Source organism: Scleropages formosus, chromosome 22 (genome assembly GCF_900964775.1).
Source record: "Scleropages formosus chromosome 22, fSclFor1.1, whole genome shotgun sequence".
NCBI lineage: Eukaryota > Metazoa > Chordata > Actinopteri > Osteoglossiformes > Osteoglossidae > Scleropages > Scleropages formosus.
In genome coordinates, this window is record NC_041827.1 from 21649312 (window position 1) to 21671366 (window position 22055).

A 22055-nucleotide genomic window follows, 5' to 3' on the forward strand; every position below is an offset into this window, starting at 1 on the left:
TCGTACAGTAGCCAAGTGTGACGAGGCACTGATGAGGCACCGCGACCCCTTGACCCCTTTGCAGGTACCTTGGCGTCACAAGGGCTGCCCCAGAGCCAAGAGCTGATTAACCCGAACCAGCCGTCATCTCGTGCCACATCAGCGGGCGCGATCACAGCTTGAGGTTCATCCACGGTTCAAAGCTTTTCCTACCGCTGGGTGACCTCTCCGCTGCTGAAGCTGCACGGTACGAAAGATGCGAGCCTGAGCTCACGTCCGCATCAACCTCACGTCGACCAGATCTCGAACCCTCGAACCCAGGCACAGCTCAGCAGATTCGGCACCGAGGGGAGATTACGTCCGGTTATTGCACACGCGGTAGGCAAATCCACTCCGCATCACGGCGGCTCATCCTCCAGAGCGGCGGAAATGCGCAGAATCTCCCCGGCCGCCTGGAAAGGCCTCGACCTGGCAGAACGTTCGTTCCCGTTCGCCACGTGTTTAGTGAGCGTTCTCAAGGCTTTTCCATTTTTACCATATTGGACACACACATCCTCCTGCGCAAGAGCTTCCGCTAAATAAAGTAACTGCTCTCTGTTTAACTCCCGTCCTGAATACCAACTGGAATATTCGTAATGTGGGGGGGCGCAGTGGCGCAGTGGACTTGGCCAGGGCCTGCTCTGTGGTGGGCCTGGGGTTCGAGTCTTGCTTGGGGTGCCCTACAGCAGACTGGCATCCCGCCCAGGGTGTGTGTGTGTCCCCTTGCACCGCCGAGCTAGGCTCCAGCCCGCCGTGACCCTGCTTCTGATGAGCGATTGTAGACTACTCTTAATGTGAACGTTTCTCGTGAAGGTCCTCCTTGTAAAGGTTTCCCCCTCGGTATTATTAGCTCCTTCTTGGTGCCCAGTCTTAATTTCCTTTTGCTTATAAAACTTCTCGTTCGTGATTCCCTTCAAGCTACTTTTTATTTATGATGGTTAGGAAATGAAAATTGAGAGTTTCGGTAGTGCAGGAATAAAGCTAAAGTAAAACGGAATAGAAATTCAATTTTAATTGTGAATTTAAAAAAAAAAATAATACAAATTAATTTTTTAAAATTGAATAGAAATTTTTTTTTTAGTTTTATAATTGAATTTTTTTAGCAGCATGACTCTTTTATAGTGCATTTATATAATAATTATTCTTGTGTATTGGTATTATTTTAACACAATTAATTGTAACACAATTAATATAGGAAAGCACTTTCACACAGCATAGCATTAATGCGTGTTAGCTGTTCATATGTCCTTATGGTTTATAGGTATATATGGTATCAGGGGACAAAGCAGGACCACCTGTACAAAAATCCAGGAAGTTCTGACAAACATGTAATTCCTCACACAGGTATATAGGTGAGCCTGGATTGCAATGTTGGAATATGATTTGCGTTTGCTGCTGAAAAATCCCCGAGTGTTGTGAAAAGCATTTGAGCCAAAAAGGAAAAAAGGGTCTGAGGAGCTTGTTATATCTGCAGATTTATTTTTTTGTTAGATTCAGTACAAATTTACACATTACACACTAAGCGCTCCTCCGGAAATCAAAACTCTGCCATCATTTGCATCAGTTTGGAGGATCATTTTGATCTGCTGTCCCTGAACATTGAAAATGCTTGAATCTTTTTTTTTTTCCCCTGCTTTATCTAGACTGAGCTTGTAAAATTGGAGGGGTAACTATGCAGAAATGCAGGTAAAAGTAGAGCTGCGGGTTCCAAACACTGAGTGCCACCTGGAATAGCCGTCTGGGCCCTGCAGCACCATCACTTCTGCTCAAAGGATTCCTGGCCAAAGGCTGTGCAGCGTGTTCACATGGTTCAATGTGGCATAAAAACCCCATTTGATCATTCTTGGCACAGTTTATTTTAAAAATGAGACATTGCAGAGACACTGATATAAATGTTTACTCCTTTTCCTGCAAGAAATAGAATTATTCTTTAATATTTTCTAGGAACCCCAGAGAGCCCGCAAATATTTTCAGCACAAAAATATTCTCTTCATCTATTTAACTGTTCATGTTTTTCCCGGGAAAATGTGACATCTCAATATGTAATGAGAGTCTTAACGTTTCTGTGCTCTTCATCCAGTTGAACTAATGTAATTTTGGAAAGAAAAGTTCATTATAATGTTGATGAAGCTGAATGTGACCAGGATATGAGACAAATTATTCTGGTGAAAAGGTGAAAACTCAGACTCACGAAGTATGAATTTCGCTCGGCTGAATCAAGGAAAAAGTCCTTTTGTCCAGATCCTGTCAAAATAAAAATGATGCATTTTTCAGTAATGGACATCTTTGGAGCTGTGAGAGCTCTTCGGCAGTACAGATGCATTCTGCGGTTCTGTGTGGGAAATTTCACTTTGTTGTTTCGGGTGGTACAGCGAGTAGCGCTGCTGTCTCACAGCGCCTGGGTGGTGCAAGAGGATGTGGGTTTGAGCCTTGCTCAGTCTGTGTGGAGTTTGCAAGTTCTCCCTGTGTCTGTGTGGGTTTCCTCTGGGTGCTCTGGTTTCCTCCCACACTCCAAAGACATGCTGGTCAGGTTCACCCATAGTGTGAGAGTGACAGAGAGTGTGTGTGTGTTCCACTGATGTATGGATGAGTGACCCAGTGTAAGTCACCGCGGTGAATAAGGCGCGTTGGCCGATAACACATGGAGTTCGTTGGGAGTCGCTTCGGAGAAAAGTGTCTGATAAATAAATAAATGTTTAACATGCACTTTTACATATTGAGTGGTACAAAAGTGCTTGCTGTGTTCTGCTCAAAGAAACTTCCTGGGGTCCCAGGCTTCCTGTACACCAGTATTTTGTGACACAACAGTGTAAATCATTCATGGTCACTTCAAGTAATGCATCCAGAGTGATGTTGCAGGTCTATTAAAATTACACTAATATAAATCCAGAGGCTCTTCACACCCCATCAGAGGGACTTTACTAAATTAGAGAGAAAGAGGTTAAAGGGGCCAAAACCAGCGGGCAGCGCCATTGAGGGGGGAGGGGGGGGTCCGACAGGGTGGAGCCGCGAGGTACGGAGGGTCTCCGTCTTCATCCGCTCACCACCCACCCGCTCGCTCGCTCGTCCATCGTTCATTCAGGCGTCGCCAGGCAGCCGATGGGTGCGCGCGCACAGCTGTGGGGATCCGCTCGCACGCGCGCTGAAAGAGAGTCTCTCTCTGTCGCGTCCGCACGTCCCGCGATGTTCGCCCGCGGTTCTAGAAAGAGGAGCTCCAACGTGTCGGTGAGTTTCCGCGGCGCTCGGTCCTGGGTTCGAGCGCATTTCACGCGTAATATAATAATTATATAGCCCGTTGTTTGTCGCGCGTCTCGCGCTCACTTGGAGTGTTGTGTTCGCGCGCGCTGACGGCGCCAGGTGAACTTTCCATCGGCTGTTCTGCTCTCGCTCCTTCATGACCTTCTTAGCATTTTTTTTTTCGTCGCCAGACGTCATTTTCCGACGAACTCGATCACTCGGTGTCGCTGAGTCTCACGTACGGACGTAAAAGTGACTTTTATTTATTTCCCGCCCAAACGGGGTCTCGCTTTACGAGAGACGCACCTGCCGCTGCTCGCTCGTTGTGCGAGTGGACGGCGCCCTGACGTGACGTGAAGTTAAGTGTGTGAAGTTTTGTGAGGTGAGGTGAAGTGAAGTGAGGTGAAGTGTGTGACTGTGTTTCCGCGCGCGCGCATCGATCGGCGGGCCGAGATCACGAACCCAGTAGCGCTCAGCGGTGGAACAAGAGCCGCGGTTTCCATTCAGGAGTCTCTTATTTATATAGACCCCCCAGTGATGGACGAAACGAAGTGAACGCGGCGGTTCACCGACCTTCCAGTGTGTGTGTGTGTGTGTCCGTCCGTCCGTCCCTCGCGCTCTAGTGCACGTAACCAGCGCATAAATAACTTATATGTGGCTTCATAATATTTCATATGACTTCTTAATGTTGTTGATCAAGTTTTTTATAATTTTCTCTTTTTTTTTTTTTTCGTTGATGAACAGCAATGGCTCATTGAATAATAGAAAAGTGCAGGGCGACACACCACACGGCGACTCTGGCGCCTTTTTTGGACAGTGGCATCCAGAGGGTTACTCACTGCTCTGCAAAAAGGCGTCCAGAGTCGCCGTGTGCCGCCCTGCACTTTTCTATTATTCATCACTTGGATCTTCTCTGTACTGTTCTGGAGGGAGTTTCAGGTATCGACCACCACAAAATATATATTGGTGCCTAATTGGTATGGCTCGTGCAGGTCCTTATAAACGTCCAACGTACCATCGCCATGCAATTTAAATGCTCTGTCGGTTGCGACACAGTAATTGTCCTGGGTTGGACACGCTGTCCTGCTCCATTTGGGTGGATTTTTCAGTAAGATGTGGAGGATTCCCTGCTGTCCTTGGTCTTAATTGACTTTTTCCTCTTTCAGTTCAGCCTGCTGGACGACCCTGACCGCGGGCAGCCCTGCGCCGCATGTGGACATCGGTGTCCCGGCTTCGTCCTGCACAGCTGGAGGTATGGTACCTTAGCTGGAGCTGGGGATGGCCTTCGGAAAACAGGAGCCGTCTGCCTCGACAGGAATCGGACGGAATTGCATTGGTGTACAACCATGGGATTGTAGTTAATTTCCATGTCTTCGAAGCCCCCTTTGGGGGGGAGAGATAATCTAAGCGTAACAGGAAACGAGTGACCTGAAACACTTGAATACCTTCAATTAATTATTATGGAAATGAGACATGCTAAAAATAAGATGACACACTAATAAGGGTTGAGTTTACATTTAGAGCTGCTCTACTGATCACACGTTAACGTCACTCCAGTTTCTCAATAATACATTAGAAATGGAAATCCAGAGGGTTTGACCTTTGACCAGCATACGTGTGTATGAATTACCTGTCAGGCTTCTCCTGCAAAATATTACTTATAAAGATGGCAACACAATTGGTTTAGCTTTTGTTGTGATTTTTGCATTTATTCAGTGTTCATGTTTAAATATAATAGCTGGGAATCTTGGTTCCGGTGTAAGTTCTGTTCTCGCCCTTGCGAGCATGGCAGTTAGATGGTTAAGGCATTCACAGCCGGGGCTCGACGAGTGTATCGTGCCGCAGTGTGTCGTGTTCCGTGGCTCTTCTTTGCTCTGATGGTTACAGGGCAACAAGCAGCACAGGAATGTGCCTTAATTGTATGTCTTTGTAGCGCAACAATAAGTGGGAACTGATTCCTACAATTTAGAGCCAAGGTTGTTTTTTGTGTGTGTGTGTGTGTGTGTGTGTGTGTGTGTGTTTAATGCCGTGCCATGGAGCTGGCATTCTGAACCCTACTTTACCAGCACAGCCCATCGTAGGGCTGAAAACAGAACCATGCCCTGTGGCATGCAGCAGGTCCTCAAAGCATGCTTTTAAATTTAATTTTTTTTATACTGTGTATGATTATAATGTTCTGTGCCCCAAAGAAATGGTGTAAAGTTGCACTGCTGTCTCTCAGCGCCTGGGTGGTGTGAGAGGACGTGGGTTCGAGCCCCACTCAGTCTGCGTGGAGTTTGAATGTTTTCCCCGTGTCTGCATGAGTTTTCTCCGGGTGCTCTGGTTTCCTCCCACAGTCCAAAGACATGCTGTTCGTGTTCCCCCATAGTGTGTGAGTGACAGAGTGTGTTCCACTGATGTATGGATGAGTGACCCATTGTAAATAGTGTATCTAGCAGTGTAAGTCACCTTGGTGAATAAGGTGTATGGGCTGATAACTTCCAGTGAACTCTATGTAGTATTGCTTTGGAGAAAAGTGTCTAATAGATAAATGGAAAGATAAATACAGGAGCGTTTGGTACGTTTTTGATACAGACAACAGCAGTATGTGTTGTACATTTTCCTGGTTGTGTGGTCAGTTGTCACATTCTTTCCTTGCCCATTTGCACCTATAGTGGAATCATGTTGTATATTGTTGTTCAATCCCAGGACACTCGCCCCTCCCCCCTTATGCATGCCTTAGAATATTTCATGTTCTGGGCCAGTCAGTATTTGGTGTCTGCTTCTATGCTTTGACATGGAGCCTTATTTTTATTCATTCATTCATTCATTCTTTCTCCTTCCTCCCCCATTTAAACCAAACAATACTTTTTTTTTTTTTTTTTGTGGTTATGAAACAGGTTATATATGTGATGCTGGACAGAATCCCTTCCTGGTGTCACTGGTCTTTTATGCAACTGACATTCTCCAAAGCAACGTGGTGTTAAGGTAATGACATCGATTTAACTACCATGGTAATTTTCTACTGGAGCAATTGAAGGATTTCCCCCCCATCTATCTACTCCCAAATTGTAAGGATCAGTACATTGTGCTGCAAAGCCTGAAAATTGAGCCTCTGTATGCAAAAGTACACGGCACAGAGCTGCCCTCCGACTACGGCAGGCGCGAGTAAGAGGAGGAAAAACACGGGAGGAGAGTTGGATGGCTCATCCCACCCTTTGAATTATTTATCGTTGCCGTTGGCTTGATTGATTTCCTTTGTGCTAATGAGGCTCATTACGTTCTCCATTAGCATTAGCAACGTGAAAACTTGTGATGTGAGCAGGCAGGTCATGTGTCCCACTTATTCCTGTTTAATCACTTGGTGTGGAAGACCCGTGATCCACCACTCCGGCAGTAATTGTATGCTGCTCGGCCGAACGAATGTCCTCGTTTTTATGAGCGTGAACATAAAGTGTGAGCGGTGTGCTGTTTCTCAAGTGCGCCGCTCTTGTTCATCCAACTCCTTGTGCCTCTTCCCCCGTATCCGTGCTGGAAATCCGGCTGGGCCTGAATCCAGGAGGCCAAACAGCCAGAACCGTGGACCCCCCCCCCGAATATAAGTACACTTGCCGTCTGTCCTTGCGGTAACCCAACCTCATCTACATAACAGAGGCCGGGTTGCCATTCAGCTTGTTAACAAGCAACCCGGTGAAATAAAACTACTGGAGCGACTTGGCATATGAATGGGCCTTTAAAAAGATGCCCCTCTGCACCATGGGCCAGGGGAATTTACTGCTCCACTCCTTTCCTTTGGCATGGAGATGATCTCTCTAAAGATGCTCAAAACCCGAGAGCGACTCTCTAACCTCTTGCCCAGCGCCTTTGATAAGGAAAAGCCTAGAACATCTGTCCAGCATGTTAACGTCCTGCTGGTTGACGGCCGCAGCGGTTTCCATCCACGATGAGCAGCACAGTCAAAATGGCTCAGAGGGAGAAACTGGATTCGTTTAACTTCTGAGCTGGAGATTCAAGATACCATATAGCAACAATATCATTATTACTTGTTAACTGGCTTAGAATTGATAATTAATCTAGAATGTCCAGGAGGGGTGGGCTGCAACTGGCCCTTGGACCCCCAGAGGTTTTTTCTTCTCCCTCAGCTTTCAGTTGGGAGTTTTCATTCCTTTCCTCCGTGGCCAGTAGGCATACTTATAGCTCTATAAAAGTACTGTATTATGGTAGTCATTTGTCAACTGTCTTTGTTTCTTATCTGATGTATTTGTTTTTCTTGCCTTATGCCTGTGTTAAAGCACTCTGTCTGTCTGACCTCTGGGTTCTGTGAGAAGAACGCTCTATAAAAATAAATTGAAACTTTATACTTTAATTTGAAATGATGCAGTAAAAATAGTAACCCTTCTGTATAAAAGGGTACATCAGTGTAAGTCACTGGAGAAAAATGTAAACAAGCCTGGCAGTAATGGCTTATGAATCTTGGTTTGGGGTTTTGGGGGAGGTAATCACAAGATGGGAGCAAGTGACTTTTAAGGTCTTGCTTGGCTGAAGTGCTTGTAATGAGGGAGGGGTTTCTTCTCGGTACTCTGGTCTCCTCTACAGAAGGTCTCTCTGTACTTGAGTTTCACCGTTGATCATTTCTGCTCGAACCCTGTAACCAGAATGAGTCGCTCCGTGTCCCGCACCCCAGCATTGCGCACTCAAGTTAACAGCTGATAGCGTAGTGGTTGAAGCTACTGCCTTTGGACCTGAAAGTCGCAGGTTTGATTCCCACCCCCAGCTGCAATACAATTGAACAAGGTTCCTTCCCTCAAAATTATTCCAGTAAAAATTACCCGGCTGTATAAATGGGTAAATAACTGTAAAGTAGCTTAACATTGTCAGGTACGTTGGAGAAAAGCATTGGATAAATGAATAAATGTAACATAATGGGGATCTTTGCCTTATGCTTGAATAGGAGCCAGATCTGAATGGTGGTTGTGTGCTGACACTTATGGAAGAGATGGTTTAAAGAGTGTTTGGGGGATGGATGTGAAAACTGCGTAGTTATGTTCCTGGGTGCTCTACCTAACTGCTGCGGTGCCAGCGGATGTGTGGAAAGTGTTAGCCAAAAGCCAGATGACAATCGGCATCTGCCCTCATCACCGCGCAGCACCGGCGCGTGGAGCCATTCTCCTCCTCCTCCTCCTCCTCCTGGGTCTCTGCTCAATGGTGGCTCTGTTCATTCCTGTTGTATGAACCTCGTTTTCACCGCTCCGTTTCGCCCAGCGCTTCTGTGCCCTGCAAAATCGACCTGTCGATGGAAGCGTTTTGTTCAGAGCGGGTGTGGATTTGACTCGGCACACTCTGTCCCATATGTTTATTTTGAAATATTTACATTTTAAGTTGAAAGTGATTTACATTGCTAGATACACTACTTACAATAGGTCACTCATCCATACATCAGTGGAACACACACTCTCTCTGTCACTCACACACTATGGGGGAACCTGAACCGCATGTCTTTGGACTGTGGGAGGAAACCAGAGCACCCAGAGGAAACTCATGCAGACATGGAGAGAACATGTCAACTAATGTATAGTACACTTGTAACACATTTGACTCTTCATATTTTCCTAGTGGGCTCTGGCTTGCAGAAATATGAATCATTACAATCCTCAGTTGTACTATAAACGTTTATTGATGCTGTTGAACAAATAAAGGCCTTCAGGCCGCTTTTAAAAAAAAAAAAAAAAAAAGGTGGGGGGGATTTTAAATGAACCCGTTAAAACGCTTTGCCTTAATGGTTGAATCTTTTTGAGAGTCTTCAGTGTTGACTTAGTCCGTATGAATGGAGCTGCGGTACCCGGTCGTAGCGGGTCAGGCTTCGGGAGTAGAAAGAAAGGCTCCTTTGTAGCTCTTCTGTCCCAACCTGTCCTGCTCCATTTGTTCGCCTGCCTACCGTGACCTGAGTTTAACGCCTCCTGCTCACAAAGTGTCCTCCTACATGGTCTCTTTGTAGCCCAAGTGATTCTCCAGTCACTGTTTGACTGAACTCCCCTCCAATCTCCTTTTCCTAAAGCTGAAGGAAGCTCAGCTGCTGCTGCTGCTGGTCCCACCATTTTGGTGACACTCGATGTCCCCGTAGATGTGAGGATCTGCATATGTTTCTCATATGGACATGAGGACACACTGTACGGTAACCTGTTTACTTCAGTAGTTCTTACCGGTGAGCTCATGAATCCCTCGTCTTCCATACCCAGTTGTCTCCTGATCTGCTTCCTAAACTTTCAGGACTTAATCTAAAAGCAGCTGCTTCCTCTCAGTTTGATGTACCACTATTGATATACTGTACTGGGGTAAACAGTGTTCTTGGGCTTACTGACTGTACTTTGAAACGCAGGTGCAGACACCTGCAGCTCCATCTGTTATTGAGCTGATTGCAATTATTTACTCCTTTATTCAGCAGCATAATCTTTACTGTATCAGCTGGAGTTAAGTACCTTAATCAAGGGTACTGCAGCTGGAGGTGGGATGTGAACCTGTGACCTCTGGGTTCAAGGGCAGCAGCTCTAACCACTGCACTACCAGCTGTACCTTAAGCGAGGGTTCTGCAGCAGAAGGTGTGGTTTGAACCAGGCCTTTCAAATAGGAGGCAACTTTAACCACATTAAAGAACTGTTTCCTGTGGCCTTAGAGCCCCGTTACCTTATGGGTTGCAGCATTTCCAAACATCTTAGTTACTGGGAGTCCTGCCTCAAATTCAGTTATCTTTGTCTGCCTTGCGTGGTACTTATTGGAACCCCAGAGATGCTCTGGACTCGCAGCCGAGAATGATTAAGGCTGTCTGCAGCCCTGCGACAGCAACCGAGTTTTGCCAGACCTGCTCTCATGGTCGGGACAGATGGGCATCACGCAGCGCTGTCACCGTGGACAACTGGCATTGGTGCGCATCCTCACCCAGGGCTAAGTTGGCGACACTCACAAGTCAAGTGTCTGCATCGTAAAAACGAGCAGGAATGGAATCCTGGTGGAGATGAGCCTGTTCATACAGGGAGTTGGGGATTTACTTGGTGCTTTGGCATGGGGGGGGGGGGTCTCCTTGAATGGTGAGTTTCCCCTTCCTGCACATGGGAGGGATGTAGAAGATGTCACGGAAGGCCTCGGCCCCACCACCGATCAAGAGCACACGCCTTTTCCAGCAGCTGTGCGGAAAGCTTGAGTTACGAGTGTCCACCCCGGTGGCCCATGTGACCGTTTCCATGGCAACACCCGTGCTGGAATGCCCTAGCGGTGCCGGTTCCTGCTGCCTGTGCACAAACGACGGCAGGGCTCCCCCGGACTGCAAGGCCAGCTGAAAGAAAAACCTATCGCTTGTGTATGCTGGTGTGTTTATAACTTTCTCCAACGTGAATTGCAATGCTGAGCTGCTGACAATGATTTACTTCATTTGAGCAGCTTTGTCATTTTTACTGGAGCAATTCAGCCAAGTACTGTGATTTAGGGCACTAGAGCGGGAGGTGGAATGTAAATATGGGTTCTTTTGAGAGCAAGGTAGGAGCTCTAACCACTACGCCACCTGGTGCCCCTGTAACCACAATATTTAATCCATGCCAATTTAGTATTATTACAATAATGTAGATATGACACTGGCTGAGCTCCCATTCCCTCTAGATGGCACCTGGTCTCGGGCCACAGTTGGGCTTTGCTGCACTGGAATGCACACATCTTAAGCCAGTGTGTATTTCCATGTGAAAAGAGCACATCCATCTCTGTTTGCCTTCCCACAATGGAGCTGGAAGCAAGTTTAAACACAAATCCAGAGGTACTCTTATGAAAGTCAAAACTTGGCGTTTTTTGGGATCTAGTGCACGAGTGTCAAGCAAAATGTTAGTGGTTCACTTTGGCAACATGGGGCTGGTGGCCAGAAATGAAATGTGGTGGTTTTGTTCAACTGCAGCTTCTGTTCCTTCAATCTTCTATTCACAGTGGAGTAAAGGGACATGACCGACATGACCTTCATAGCCTCTTGTTTCCGAACCAAGACCATTCTCATCTGGTGTCTACTTCTACACCCTTTATATTTAACTCATGCATTTGCTGAAGGTGCGTCCCGTCCTGGGTGTGTCCCCTCCCCCTCCGGCCTTATGCCCTGAGTTGCCGGGTTAGGCTCCGGTTCCCCGCAACTCCGTATGGGACAAGCGGTTCAGAAAATGTGTGCTTGTGTGTGATTCACAGCGATGTGGTGATTCAAGGCAAAAAGTCATTGTCAAAGAGCACAACACAACGGGGATGTGGTGTGTATGGTTGTGATGGAGGAAGGCGAAGGAGACATGGAAAGAATGCAGGTTGCAAATGTATTATTGAGAGCTACTGGGAACTGTGGGGGTGGGAAGGGAGAAACTCTAAGGTTTAGGTACTGGACCTGCAGTAGTTCATTTTTCCTCCACGTCTCAACGGCTGTCTATCCCTCCTGGCCTTTGTACCGTATCGCTATGCATCTCTTCCGGCTTCTCGTTGGCTTGCTGCCGAAAGGAGCTGCCAGTCAGTGTTTTGCAGAATCGCACGCCTCTGTCATGGTTGGACTCGTTACTTTGCTAACTGAAGGGCTTCGGTTCAAATCCCACCGCCTGCTGTTGTAACCTTGGTCAAGCTATTTACCCTAGATCGATGCAGTAAAATCCCCCTGCATATGAATGGGTAAATTGTAGTTAGCTGCTGAGTGTACAAGCTGAACATGGTGACATGTGACAAAGCTGTCTGGTAAAATAAAGGGTATGCGGTGTGGTAATGGGACTCACACCAGCGTGGGGATTAGTTTAACCTTCCTTGTGAACTTAAACACTCAACTTGCACTGACTCCTGGCTGAGCCTTAGAAGAGCTTTGAAGGAGAATTGAGTGAGCCCCCCCCCCCCCCGACCCCTCAGTACTCATCCACAATTTAATTAAAACACATGAGCAGTAACTGCCTTTGAAGTGTTTGCTCAGAGGGGGGAGGGGGGGTGCTCTGGTTCCAACGCATTTTGTGTTCCAGACCTACAGCAGTGCGTTGTTCTGGCCTGTGCCTGACTCTATGATGAGGCAGCCCCCCCCCCTGGACTTTTTACACTGTACCCTGTGTGTTTACTCTGAGGTTACCATGGAGTCGGTGGTGTAAAACAAAGCAATGCTCATCTTCACATGCTGACAGTAAAGTGGAGCTTTGGTGGGGGGTGGGGGGGGTTTAAAAAAGGCCACTTTGCCCATGGAATCTATCCTTGGCCTAATGGGGTGATGCCACCCTGGCCTTTCCTGGCGGTTCTTTCCAAAAAGCTGTGGCCTCCCAGCTAGTGGCGGAAAGCTGCTGTTGGGCACAAGGAGAAACCGGAGTTTCTCGTTCAGGACGCTCACAGAGGTGCTCAGGCTGCTGCAAGTGCTCCAAAATGTAAAACATATATTTTGTCATCAGTGTGGATGGTTTAATGTTCATGAACTGATTTCCTGTGATTTTCCCAGTCTGTGTGGAAAGGCTCCTTGGCTGCTGCACAGGGCTGCCTCATCAGGAGGGAAGGCGCCTGCCGCCTGCATCTTCTGGAGTGCTTGAACCCGCTGTCGACGTTCACCATAGCTGCTGTTTCGCAGTTCAGATGAGAAGGGAGCAAACGCACATCATTCCTCCTGAACGTGTGCCGGGATTCCTGGCAGCCGCAGAAGGAGCACCAGCCCCGGGGACCTGACCCACCCCAACTTTCCCAACGGCACTCGAGACCTGTGGTGGTTTGGGAGAGGACTCGATTAAACCTGAACCATGATTTCTCTCTATCAGTCATTGGTAATGTCCTAGGCTTGGGTGGGGCCTCTAACCCAGTGGACATGAGCTGCCAGTAGCAATACTGTCATCCCTTCTTAATTTTTAAAAAAAAAAAAAAAAAAAAATCACAGATTGAAGGTATGTAAATCTTAGACATGATTTTCACTTAAACGGTTACAGTATTTTGATTTCCTATCTATAGGAGAGATTATGGTAAATCTCTCAGAATACCCTAAATACTGTGCTGCTTTTCTTCACAGTACTGTCTATATTATCCAACAGAATGTGCATTGGGGGATGGCACAGTGAGTAGTGCTGTCTCAGTGCCTGGGTGTTGTGAGAGGATGTGGGTTTGATCCCCACTCAGTCTGGGTTTGCATACTGTTTAGCGCCCCCCCCCCCCCCCCCCCAATGTCTTGGTTTCTTCCGGGTGCTCTGGTTTCCTCCCACAGTCCAGTAGATGTGTAAGAGAAGAGATGGAACACTGAAACGCAAACCCTACTCTGCTACACCAGCTTCTGTGCAACTGATTAATGGGCTCTGCTTGTTCTGATACTGTTTAACAGGCAAACTAACTCACTCTTGATGCCGGATGCTTATTTGCACGACTGCTGCCGTCACTTTCTCTCTTCTCATGCTTGCAGTTTCTTTGGACCTGGCTGCGACTGCTGCTTCCGTTGGGCTACAAACGGTGAGAAGGCTCCCGACTTGCGTTTGTTCATCATGGGGCCCTGGAGAGCTGTGAGCCTTTTAAACAGGATCGGAAAGGGGAAACCCGTTCAAAAGCACAGTTCTTTCCAAATACACCATCACATTGTCACGATGGAGTGAACTTTGGATTTACCCTCACTTTTACATGCTGTAGGCCCAAAGGCTGGCTTTGTCACAAGGCTCCTCTGCACGGTGTGCATGAAGCAAAGTGTGCAGCAGGGGGCGCTAAGTGAAAAGGGGAGGAAGTTGGTTCCGCCACAGGGGGATTAAACGGCTATGTGGGCAGCTGAGAGCGTAGTGGTTAAAGGTGCGGTCTTGTGACCTTTGGGTTCAAGGATTGAATCTCGCTTCTTGCTGTAGCAGAGCTTAGCTGTACCTTGATCAGGTTACTTGCCTTAAAATTGCTCCTGTAAAATAACCCAGCTGTGTAACTGGGCATATAATTTATGTCAAAGTGACTTTGGACGAAAAAGTCCAAAAGTCATATGGGGAGGAAGGAAAGATTAAGACTGAATCCTGCAAACAGGATGTCTGATGTAGAAATGCACGTGAATGCCTTGTTCTTGTGGTTACGGTCACACATGACTGAGGGATGGAAGAGCCATGTCTCTGGGGAAATTGTGTCTTGCATGGAAAGTGAGTGCCTTGAGGACCGACTCGGTGTGGCGGCTGCGGTCGGAGGTCGAACGGATTCCTGGAGAGCGAGTGCAACAACGTCAAGGAGAGGAAGTGAACGTGATGCCTCTAATCTTGGCTGGATAACAGTACTTCTGTTGTTCTTGGCTGCACATTTCGGGGAGTTTTTGGCTGTTCTTGCTCCAACGTCAATGAAAACATTTTTTTCCTAAAGTCCAAAGTGAACATTGAGTTGTATTGAATTATTTCAGTTTCAGTCTTGCACTTAGTTTAAATTGGGATGAGTGGTGAGGACTATTAAGTGCTTGTGACTCTGTGTTGGGTGTTGACCGCACTGCACATGACTTAAATTACTTTAAATTGGGCAAAATTAATGTACACCTCGGTTTATATTTACCATGTCCCATTTGTACCACTGGATAATTTTTTTTAATAGGAGCACCTTCAATATTCAGTATCTCGATCCCAAGTACTGCAGCAGGAGGTAGGATTTGAGCCTCGATCCCATGAGTATGAAAGCATGGTCTCGACCCACTTCCCCCCCCACCTGCTGCGGTAAACGGAAGGTAAGAGTATGACCATTGAAGTGATGTCCTGTCCAGTCTGTTAAGTACTGGACCAAAGGCATGGAAAGGATCTACTGTTGCTGCGGTCCGACAAGAATAGTGTCCAGTGTGCATGGTTCTCAATTCTGGGTCTGGCGGGACCAGGGCTGAAGGCTGAAGAGTGATGGATCAAGGCTCCTGCAACGTCTCTTCTGTGGACTTGAACCTTTGGCACCGCAGCTGCTGTTCCTTAATTGCCGTGATGTTGTTGTTGGCCTTTCCATGCCTTTCTGGAGCGAAGTGCGAATGGAGGAAACTATACAGGTTCTTAGTAAAGTGAAGCTCTGAATTATTCCTGCCTTTAGTGCACTTACTGCTCATGTGTTGTTACTGGGTTCTGATTTTATCTGAGCTCTGCTTAATTGAACATGATACACAAAAGTAATGGAATCCAGATGCTGCTATTTGTTTGTCTGAAGTGGATTTGTGCCTTTTATGGAACGGGAACAAGTTGACAGCCTTTTGGAACCTTTACAGGAAGTATGTGGCAAATGGAACTGACACATCAGCTCCTGTGGCTGTACCTGCTGGAAAGCTGAATTCCCCCCGATGTGCAATTTCCAGGAATCAAGTAGGGGGCATAGTGGTTAGAGCTACCACCTTGCAGCTGAAGGACCGGGTTTGAATCCCACCTCCTGCTGCAGTCCTCTGGGTCAAGGTACTTACCCTGAAGTAGCACAGAAAACATCACCAAGTAGCTTAGTATGCAAACCTAAGATGCCTAAGTTTTAAATATGTATATTTTATAAATAAATACTTATGTAACTGGGTTCTCAAAGGATTCCTTTCATGCTCAGATTTACCATGTTTCTAGAACTGAGGTGTTAAAATGTTACACCATAGGAGTGAAGGGACTTTTAAACTATGCAGAGGTGTGCAGCAGGAATGAAACGTTTTGGGTATAACATCAATGAACCCTGCAATGGACTGTTGTCCTGTCCGGGGTGTACTCCCAACCATGCGTTGGTTGGCTCTGGCCTGGACCTAATCCCCCCCCCCCCACCACCCCAGCCTTCCTGTGCTGTTTGCTTTTAACCCAAATTGTCCTGTTCATTTCCAGCAGAGCTTCCCCACCGTACACAGACTGAGATGAAAGTGGCGTATATTTATGAGCCTCCTGTGAGCACTTCGCCTCTTGTTTGATTGTAATGAACATCGGCCTTATGACGGCTTCCTTTATTTACTTATTTAGACTATTTCCTCGTGATTAAAAAACACTCTGGCTGCTACTCCACGTTTTATCCCAACAGGCAACACTTACTCCGGTAAACTATGTATAACGGAAGGGATGGGCAGCAGAGCTGTTGCGGATGTTTTGTTGGGTTATCTTTTGATGGGAGACAAGACTTGCATCGTTTCTTTGGGTTCTGTCTTGTTAGTGTCTCCTTCTGCACATGAAGTCTCCATAAACACCTAATTATGTTTGGGTTTATTTTGGGATTTTTCTCATTGTCTAACGATTGGGTTGGGGGGTGGGTAGTAGTGTTGAGGCTCTGTGTGTGTGTGTGTGTATGAAGTGTGTCATGAAGGCAGTTCCTCTCAGGAGCACATGCTCCAGCACCAGGGCCGAGCACAGATGTGTGAAATGGGTATAATTGGGGGTTCGAGCAGGTGCTGGACGTCCTGGTCCTCTCTGCACCCCACCGCCCTCCTGCCCTGAGGCTGAGAAGCAATCTCTTCTCCTACAGCCAAATCAAAACCATTTCAAGTCCAGGTTCAAGTTGAAAGACACTCATCAGACAATGAGCCCATCCACCCCACCCCCCAAGAATGTTGGGATGCATAACGCTGAGCCATTTTTATCTTAAATTAGTTTAAATTAATTTCCCCTCGACTATTAACGTGAAGAATGCTCTCGAGAGCACCACTGATAAATATTTTTCAGCAGTATTTTATGCTTATCTGCTTGTGCATATTCTTTGTTCAAAGCGGATGGTGTACAATTATACACTTGATTTGTTTGTATAGACTGTAGACAACTGCAGTTTATCTCCTGGGATGTGAGTCTGTAACCTCCTGTTTTTGCCTTTTTTTTTTTTTTTTTTTTTTTTTTAAATGAAAAAATCTAATTTCCCCAACCTGTGCACCGCCAGCTGCCCTGTATGTTTCGGTGGGCGCGGTGCTGAATATTCAACGGGTCTCCTAATTTGCATGTCCCTTTGAAGTTGTCTTGTCGGTGTTCGCAAGTGCGGAGGAGCGGTCCAGCAATCGCGGGTTCTGCACTGGAAACGATCCGACACCTACCTTTGGCAACAGTAACGAATTTGCAGGATGAGATAAACGTCTGAAGTTGGAATGTGTGCAGCGGGGGTGCCAAGAGTTTGTGGTCCCTTTTTGCCCATCCCAACAAAGAAGCTTTGCTATCAGGCTGTATAGGACTGAACACGTTCCCACATTCTGGTCCAGAAGAGGATCAGGATGGATTCCCAGAACTGAAAGTGCTGCATTTGAAAGGGTCTTTCTTTGATCCATTAGTCTGGTTAAGAAAATGTTTGGCATTTTCTGCTGTTCATGATCACGGTTAACAACTTTGTTTGCTGTAATAAACCCTTAACTTGATCACGATGCTTTTGGGGGGGGCAATTCAGCGACTTCTGATGCACTAACCCATACAAAGAAACAGCAACTTGCTTACCTTTGGCATTTAACGATATTACAGCTGAGATACCTGATTGACCTTTGTTGGGGTAGTTTTAGTAACTACCTACATTTACATTTATTCATTTAGCAGATGCTTTTTTCCAAAGCAACATACCTTTAAGCATTTTAGTGGAGGACTATCTTGCATCCAGTTAAAGACCCCCCCCCCTTTTTTTTTTTTTTGTTGCTGCAGGTTTGACCATAAACATCTTCTGCACCTCCCACTGTGATCTAACATATAGAAAGTATACAGTACTGCAAAATACAAAAGTAGAATGCCAAATACTTGGTAAATATATGAGGTGGAAAGAGTAACATTTGTGCAGCTCTGCAAAGGGTTAAATGTAGAAATGGGAAATGCAAAGAACACAGTAAAAACAGAAGAGGTCTGTGGAAGAGAGAGAGATGTAGTGATTGGAGCTCATCTCCATTGACAGCAGTTCTGGCACATTGGAGAGGCTGAAGGGGAACTGAGTTTGTTCCACTGACATCCTTAGGACAGCAGCTGTTCCAGAGTCAGTCTGAACTTGCATGTAAGACCTCTTTAAAAAGGGTCTTAAAACTCACCTCTTCCAGACCCACTTCTCCCATGATCTCTTAAGTTCATGTAAGGTGTAAATGGTCAATGCTCTGTAACTTTATGATGATGTCCGGATAAACCTTTATGCAGCTACTCCTGTAATGTAACGTAAATGTTTATATGTATCGCCAAAAAAAGAGACCAGGACGGTGATCCAGAATTGTGGATATTCTCGTAGTTTTATGCAGCTACTTGTGTGATGAACATTGGTTCATATGGAGGAAAGAAACAAACCTGCACTTAAGAATCACATGTCTGAATGGAAGTGTCTTTCTGCTAACGTAATGAACACAGAAAATACAATAAGATGTACGTCACTTTGGAGAAAAACGTCTGTTAAATGAATTCATCTAAATGTAAGTCACTGAACACACGTGAACTTGCTTGGTTGGGAAGCGCAAGATGCTGTTTTTGCCAAGTGTGAGGCACATGGCATGGAACATCCTTAATTTGGGTATGCGAGCGCAATGCTGTAAATGGGCCTCATTACGGCAAGAGCCTTACCGTTGGAATGGCTTCCTGGCAAATCGGGTCCTTTCATGTGTTTTCAATGCTTGGTGTGGACCCCCCCCCCACCGCCACCCAGCATGGGGGAACGTATCTACTCCCCTTTAGATGAGCGACAGGAGAAACCGCGGAGCTCTCGGCTGGACCTCTTCCATGTGGGTCGCGGTGCAGGAGGGGGAATCAAAATCACATTCTGCTAATGACTTTAAAACGCTGGTGTAAATGACAAGCGCAGAAGGTCCACTTACTGCTGATTTACTGACGACCCCCACCCCAGTCCTGTTGTGCATTGCAACATTATTTACATGAGACCGAGATTCGGTTGGTTCAGCTGGACCGCGGCAGCACCACTGAGCTCTCATTGAATTAGCGGGGGGGTGAATGCGAATGCTGGCTGGAGACCATCAAGTGTCGCCGGTGATTAATGATGGGAAACAATTGGATGCCGGCTTGGCGAGCCGCTTTGGAAAACATGCGTCGTGTATAAAGGAGTCTCCCCGGCGGAACACGCGGGCCCCGGCTGATCATTAAGTCTCTCCCCCAGAATCGGCCCCTTCCCCAAATTGCATTTCAGAACTCGGCACCTGCAAGTGGCAACAACGTGGTGAAATGGGGGCAAATGCTTTGTGTTGGAAATCAGGCTGGGGGGGCTGCCCAGAGTGACTGTACTTACAGTCCGTCCCCGCCACCCTCTTCCTAGCTATCCCATTCATAGGCCTACGAGAAATTAAGCCCTTGGGTAGCTGGGAATGGGCTGCGCTGCCTTGGACAAGCGGTGCTTCTGTTGGATGGCGTGACAGCAGTTCTCAAGGGGGAACGGCAGAACACTTGTGTTAAGTATTGCTTCTCATACTGGAAGGAACTCCTTAAACCCTCTGTTTACGAATGAGCAATTAAAAAAAAAAAAAAAAAAAAAAAAAAAAAGTGAAACGATATACACTCGGCCCTCCAAATTTGCGAGTTTCAGAAAAATGTGATGACTCTAGGGGGGTCAAATTACTAACTTACTTACGCCTACTACCCCTCCTGGGGCATAGGCCGCTGACAAGGGCTCTCCAGGCATCTCTGTCCAGGGCCGGTTTCAAATTATTAAACGTGATAATTATTCAGTGCTGTTTTTGATCGGCACCGAAAGGGTTTAAGTGGGTGTTGGGTTGGAGCTCGGGATCTCCAGGGATCATAGAGGTTTGGATCCCCGGCTCTGTGCGTCGCTCTCCCAGCACGTCTGGCAACGCGCCAGCCGTTTCAAGGAGCGCAGTCGCTCCTGTCCGCTGCTCCGGGGCTTTTCCGTGCCTTTGTGCCTGGAAACGGGAGCACTGCTCAATGGATGCTGCTAAAGCACATGTAATCCCCCAAAAGCCGCAAATAGAATAATTTCCCTCCGAGCGCCTGTAATAATCTGGGATTTGATTGCGTAATAACTGCTCTTGAAGCGTCAGGAAACCCACATTTGGCTGTTAATGATTATTTATCAAGTGGCATGAAAGAGTGGGTTTTCTTTTTTTAAAAACAAGTAAGATTAATATGGTGATGGGATGTCTGAGCTCCAGTCCTCTTATCACCTTGTTGGGGTTTTTTCTCCTCCACACTTTGCCTTAATCGACGCTCAAAGTACCGTCAAGAATTCTCAGCTGGGAGCGACTCTCCACCTACGTCTCCTGGCTGCGAGGTGCCCACGATGTTGGGGACTGACAGTCCTGGTGGCTGTGTGCTCTTTGAGCCGCTTCAGGCGACCACATCTGTCCATGTTGGCATCTCGTTGGTTTGCTACCCTGTCTGCTGGAGCTGGGTTAAATGTTGTTAGTTGGGCCCGGCGAAGGCCTTGTTTTGGGTCAATAAGGTCGACCCACAGTCAAAGGTCAACATGTGAAACTGATTTATTTTGGCCAAACCCAAAGTGGCTGAAGGTGTCAGTTGCCTTCTCGTTGCATGTCGAGTTTAAAATGGCAGTACTGTAATGTACTACATAAAGGGTGTAATGTTTCCCTAATGTTTATTAAATTTAAATATATATACACACACACACACACATTTTCAGAACCGCTTGTCCCATACGGGGTCACGGGGAACCGGAGCCTACCATCTACAAAACAAATTCCCAAAACTGGAACGCATTCGGAAAAGTCACATTAAGACGACAACCAGAGGCTTTGAAAAGCTTTTGTATAACATTGCAAAGCAGGAGTACTTTTTTAAAAACTGCATCATAACAAGCAGTCATTATGAAACACTTTAAAGTACATTGAAGACTGAAAGACGACACAATTTTAGCACAAGAAATGAGAAGTAGTTAATGTTTTCCTGTATGAGACGGAGGAGGGTGCGGTGGCGCAGCAGGTTTGGCCGGGTCCTGTTGTGTGGCGGGTCTGAAGTTCAAGTCCTGCTTGGGGTGCCTTGCGGTGGACTGGCGTCCCGTCCAGGGTGTCTCCTCAGCCTCGTGCCTTGTGTTGCCTGGTTAGGCTCTGGTTTGCCACATCTCTGCTCGGGACAAGCGGTTGTGGACATTTTGTGTGTGTGTGCGCTTAGCTGTTTGGTTATTTATAAGTCTTGGTTCTTGAGGCCCTTCCTTTCCCCCATATCCGGATTCATGTTGGTGAGCTGACGTCTGCATTTTGTCTCTCGCGCCAGGGTAAAACGGGGTGCAAAAGCTCACTTTAAGACATTCTGTAATGAACACTTTTAAATTAAAATAAACTTATTTTCAGTGTATGTTGGAGTCTTGCATATTTGGGAATATGATGGCTTTTACAGTTAAGTGATTCAGGTGACATTAAAACATATATATATATTTTTTTTTTCCTTTCCCCTCTTCTCTAGTACTGTCCGTACTTCCAAAGTCGTTTGGGAAGTAAATGACCGAGCAAAGGAAGGAAATGAGGTTTTGTTTCCTCTCAGCAAGAATAACTGGACATGAAGATGTGACACGTGTGTGTGCTTTGCTGCAGGAGAAAGTGTAATTATTGGCGCCACATTAATAGAGCGCTGTCACTGCGTAAAGTGCACTGGAAATAGCCCCATGTCATGGAACGCTTTCACAGGCGTGTCTAGGAGAGTAATGTTTAAATGGCATTTGTAAAGTGCCAGTGAGTCATCTAGAGCTTTTTAAATTGTTTTTTTGTTTTGTTGTATTTTTACCTGCTCTCTCCCATAGGCTGTCCTACAATGTGCCCTAATTACTGGGAAGGGGAGACAGGACTGCAGTGGAATTCTGCTCAGGAACCTCATCTAACTGATCTTCGGCAGTGGAGGGGGGGTGTCTGCAGTCACGCTGCTGAGCACATTTTTAAATTGCGGTGGTCTCCGAGAACAGGGTGGCAGCGACTGATGAAAACGGACAGGAGCCCTTCAGACGCATCAGTAAAAGGGTGCGAGGTGTGG

General features: G+C 46.7%; 1 protein-coding gene across 1 annotated transcript in view; it reads left to right on the top strand.

Moving 5' to 3' along the window:
* Positions 1–3093: 3093 nt before the first annotated feature.
* prickle2b (prickle homolog 2b) overlaps positions 3094–22055 on the top strand; it is a 60066-nt gene continuing 41104 nt past the window's right edge. Inside the window, exons 1-2 of the mRNA XM_018734193.2 lie at positions 3094–3243; positions 4422–4507. Of these exons, the coding sequence (XP_018589709.2) occupies positions 3118–3243; positions 4422–4507 (212 nt within the window). The 5' untranslated portion in view covers positions 3094–3117. The remainder of the gene's footprint in view (positions 3244–4421; positions 4508–22055) is intronic.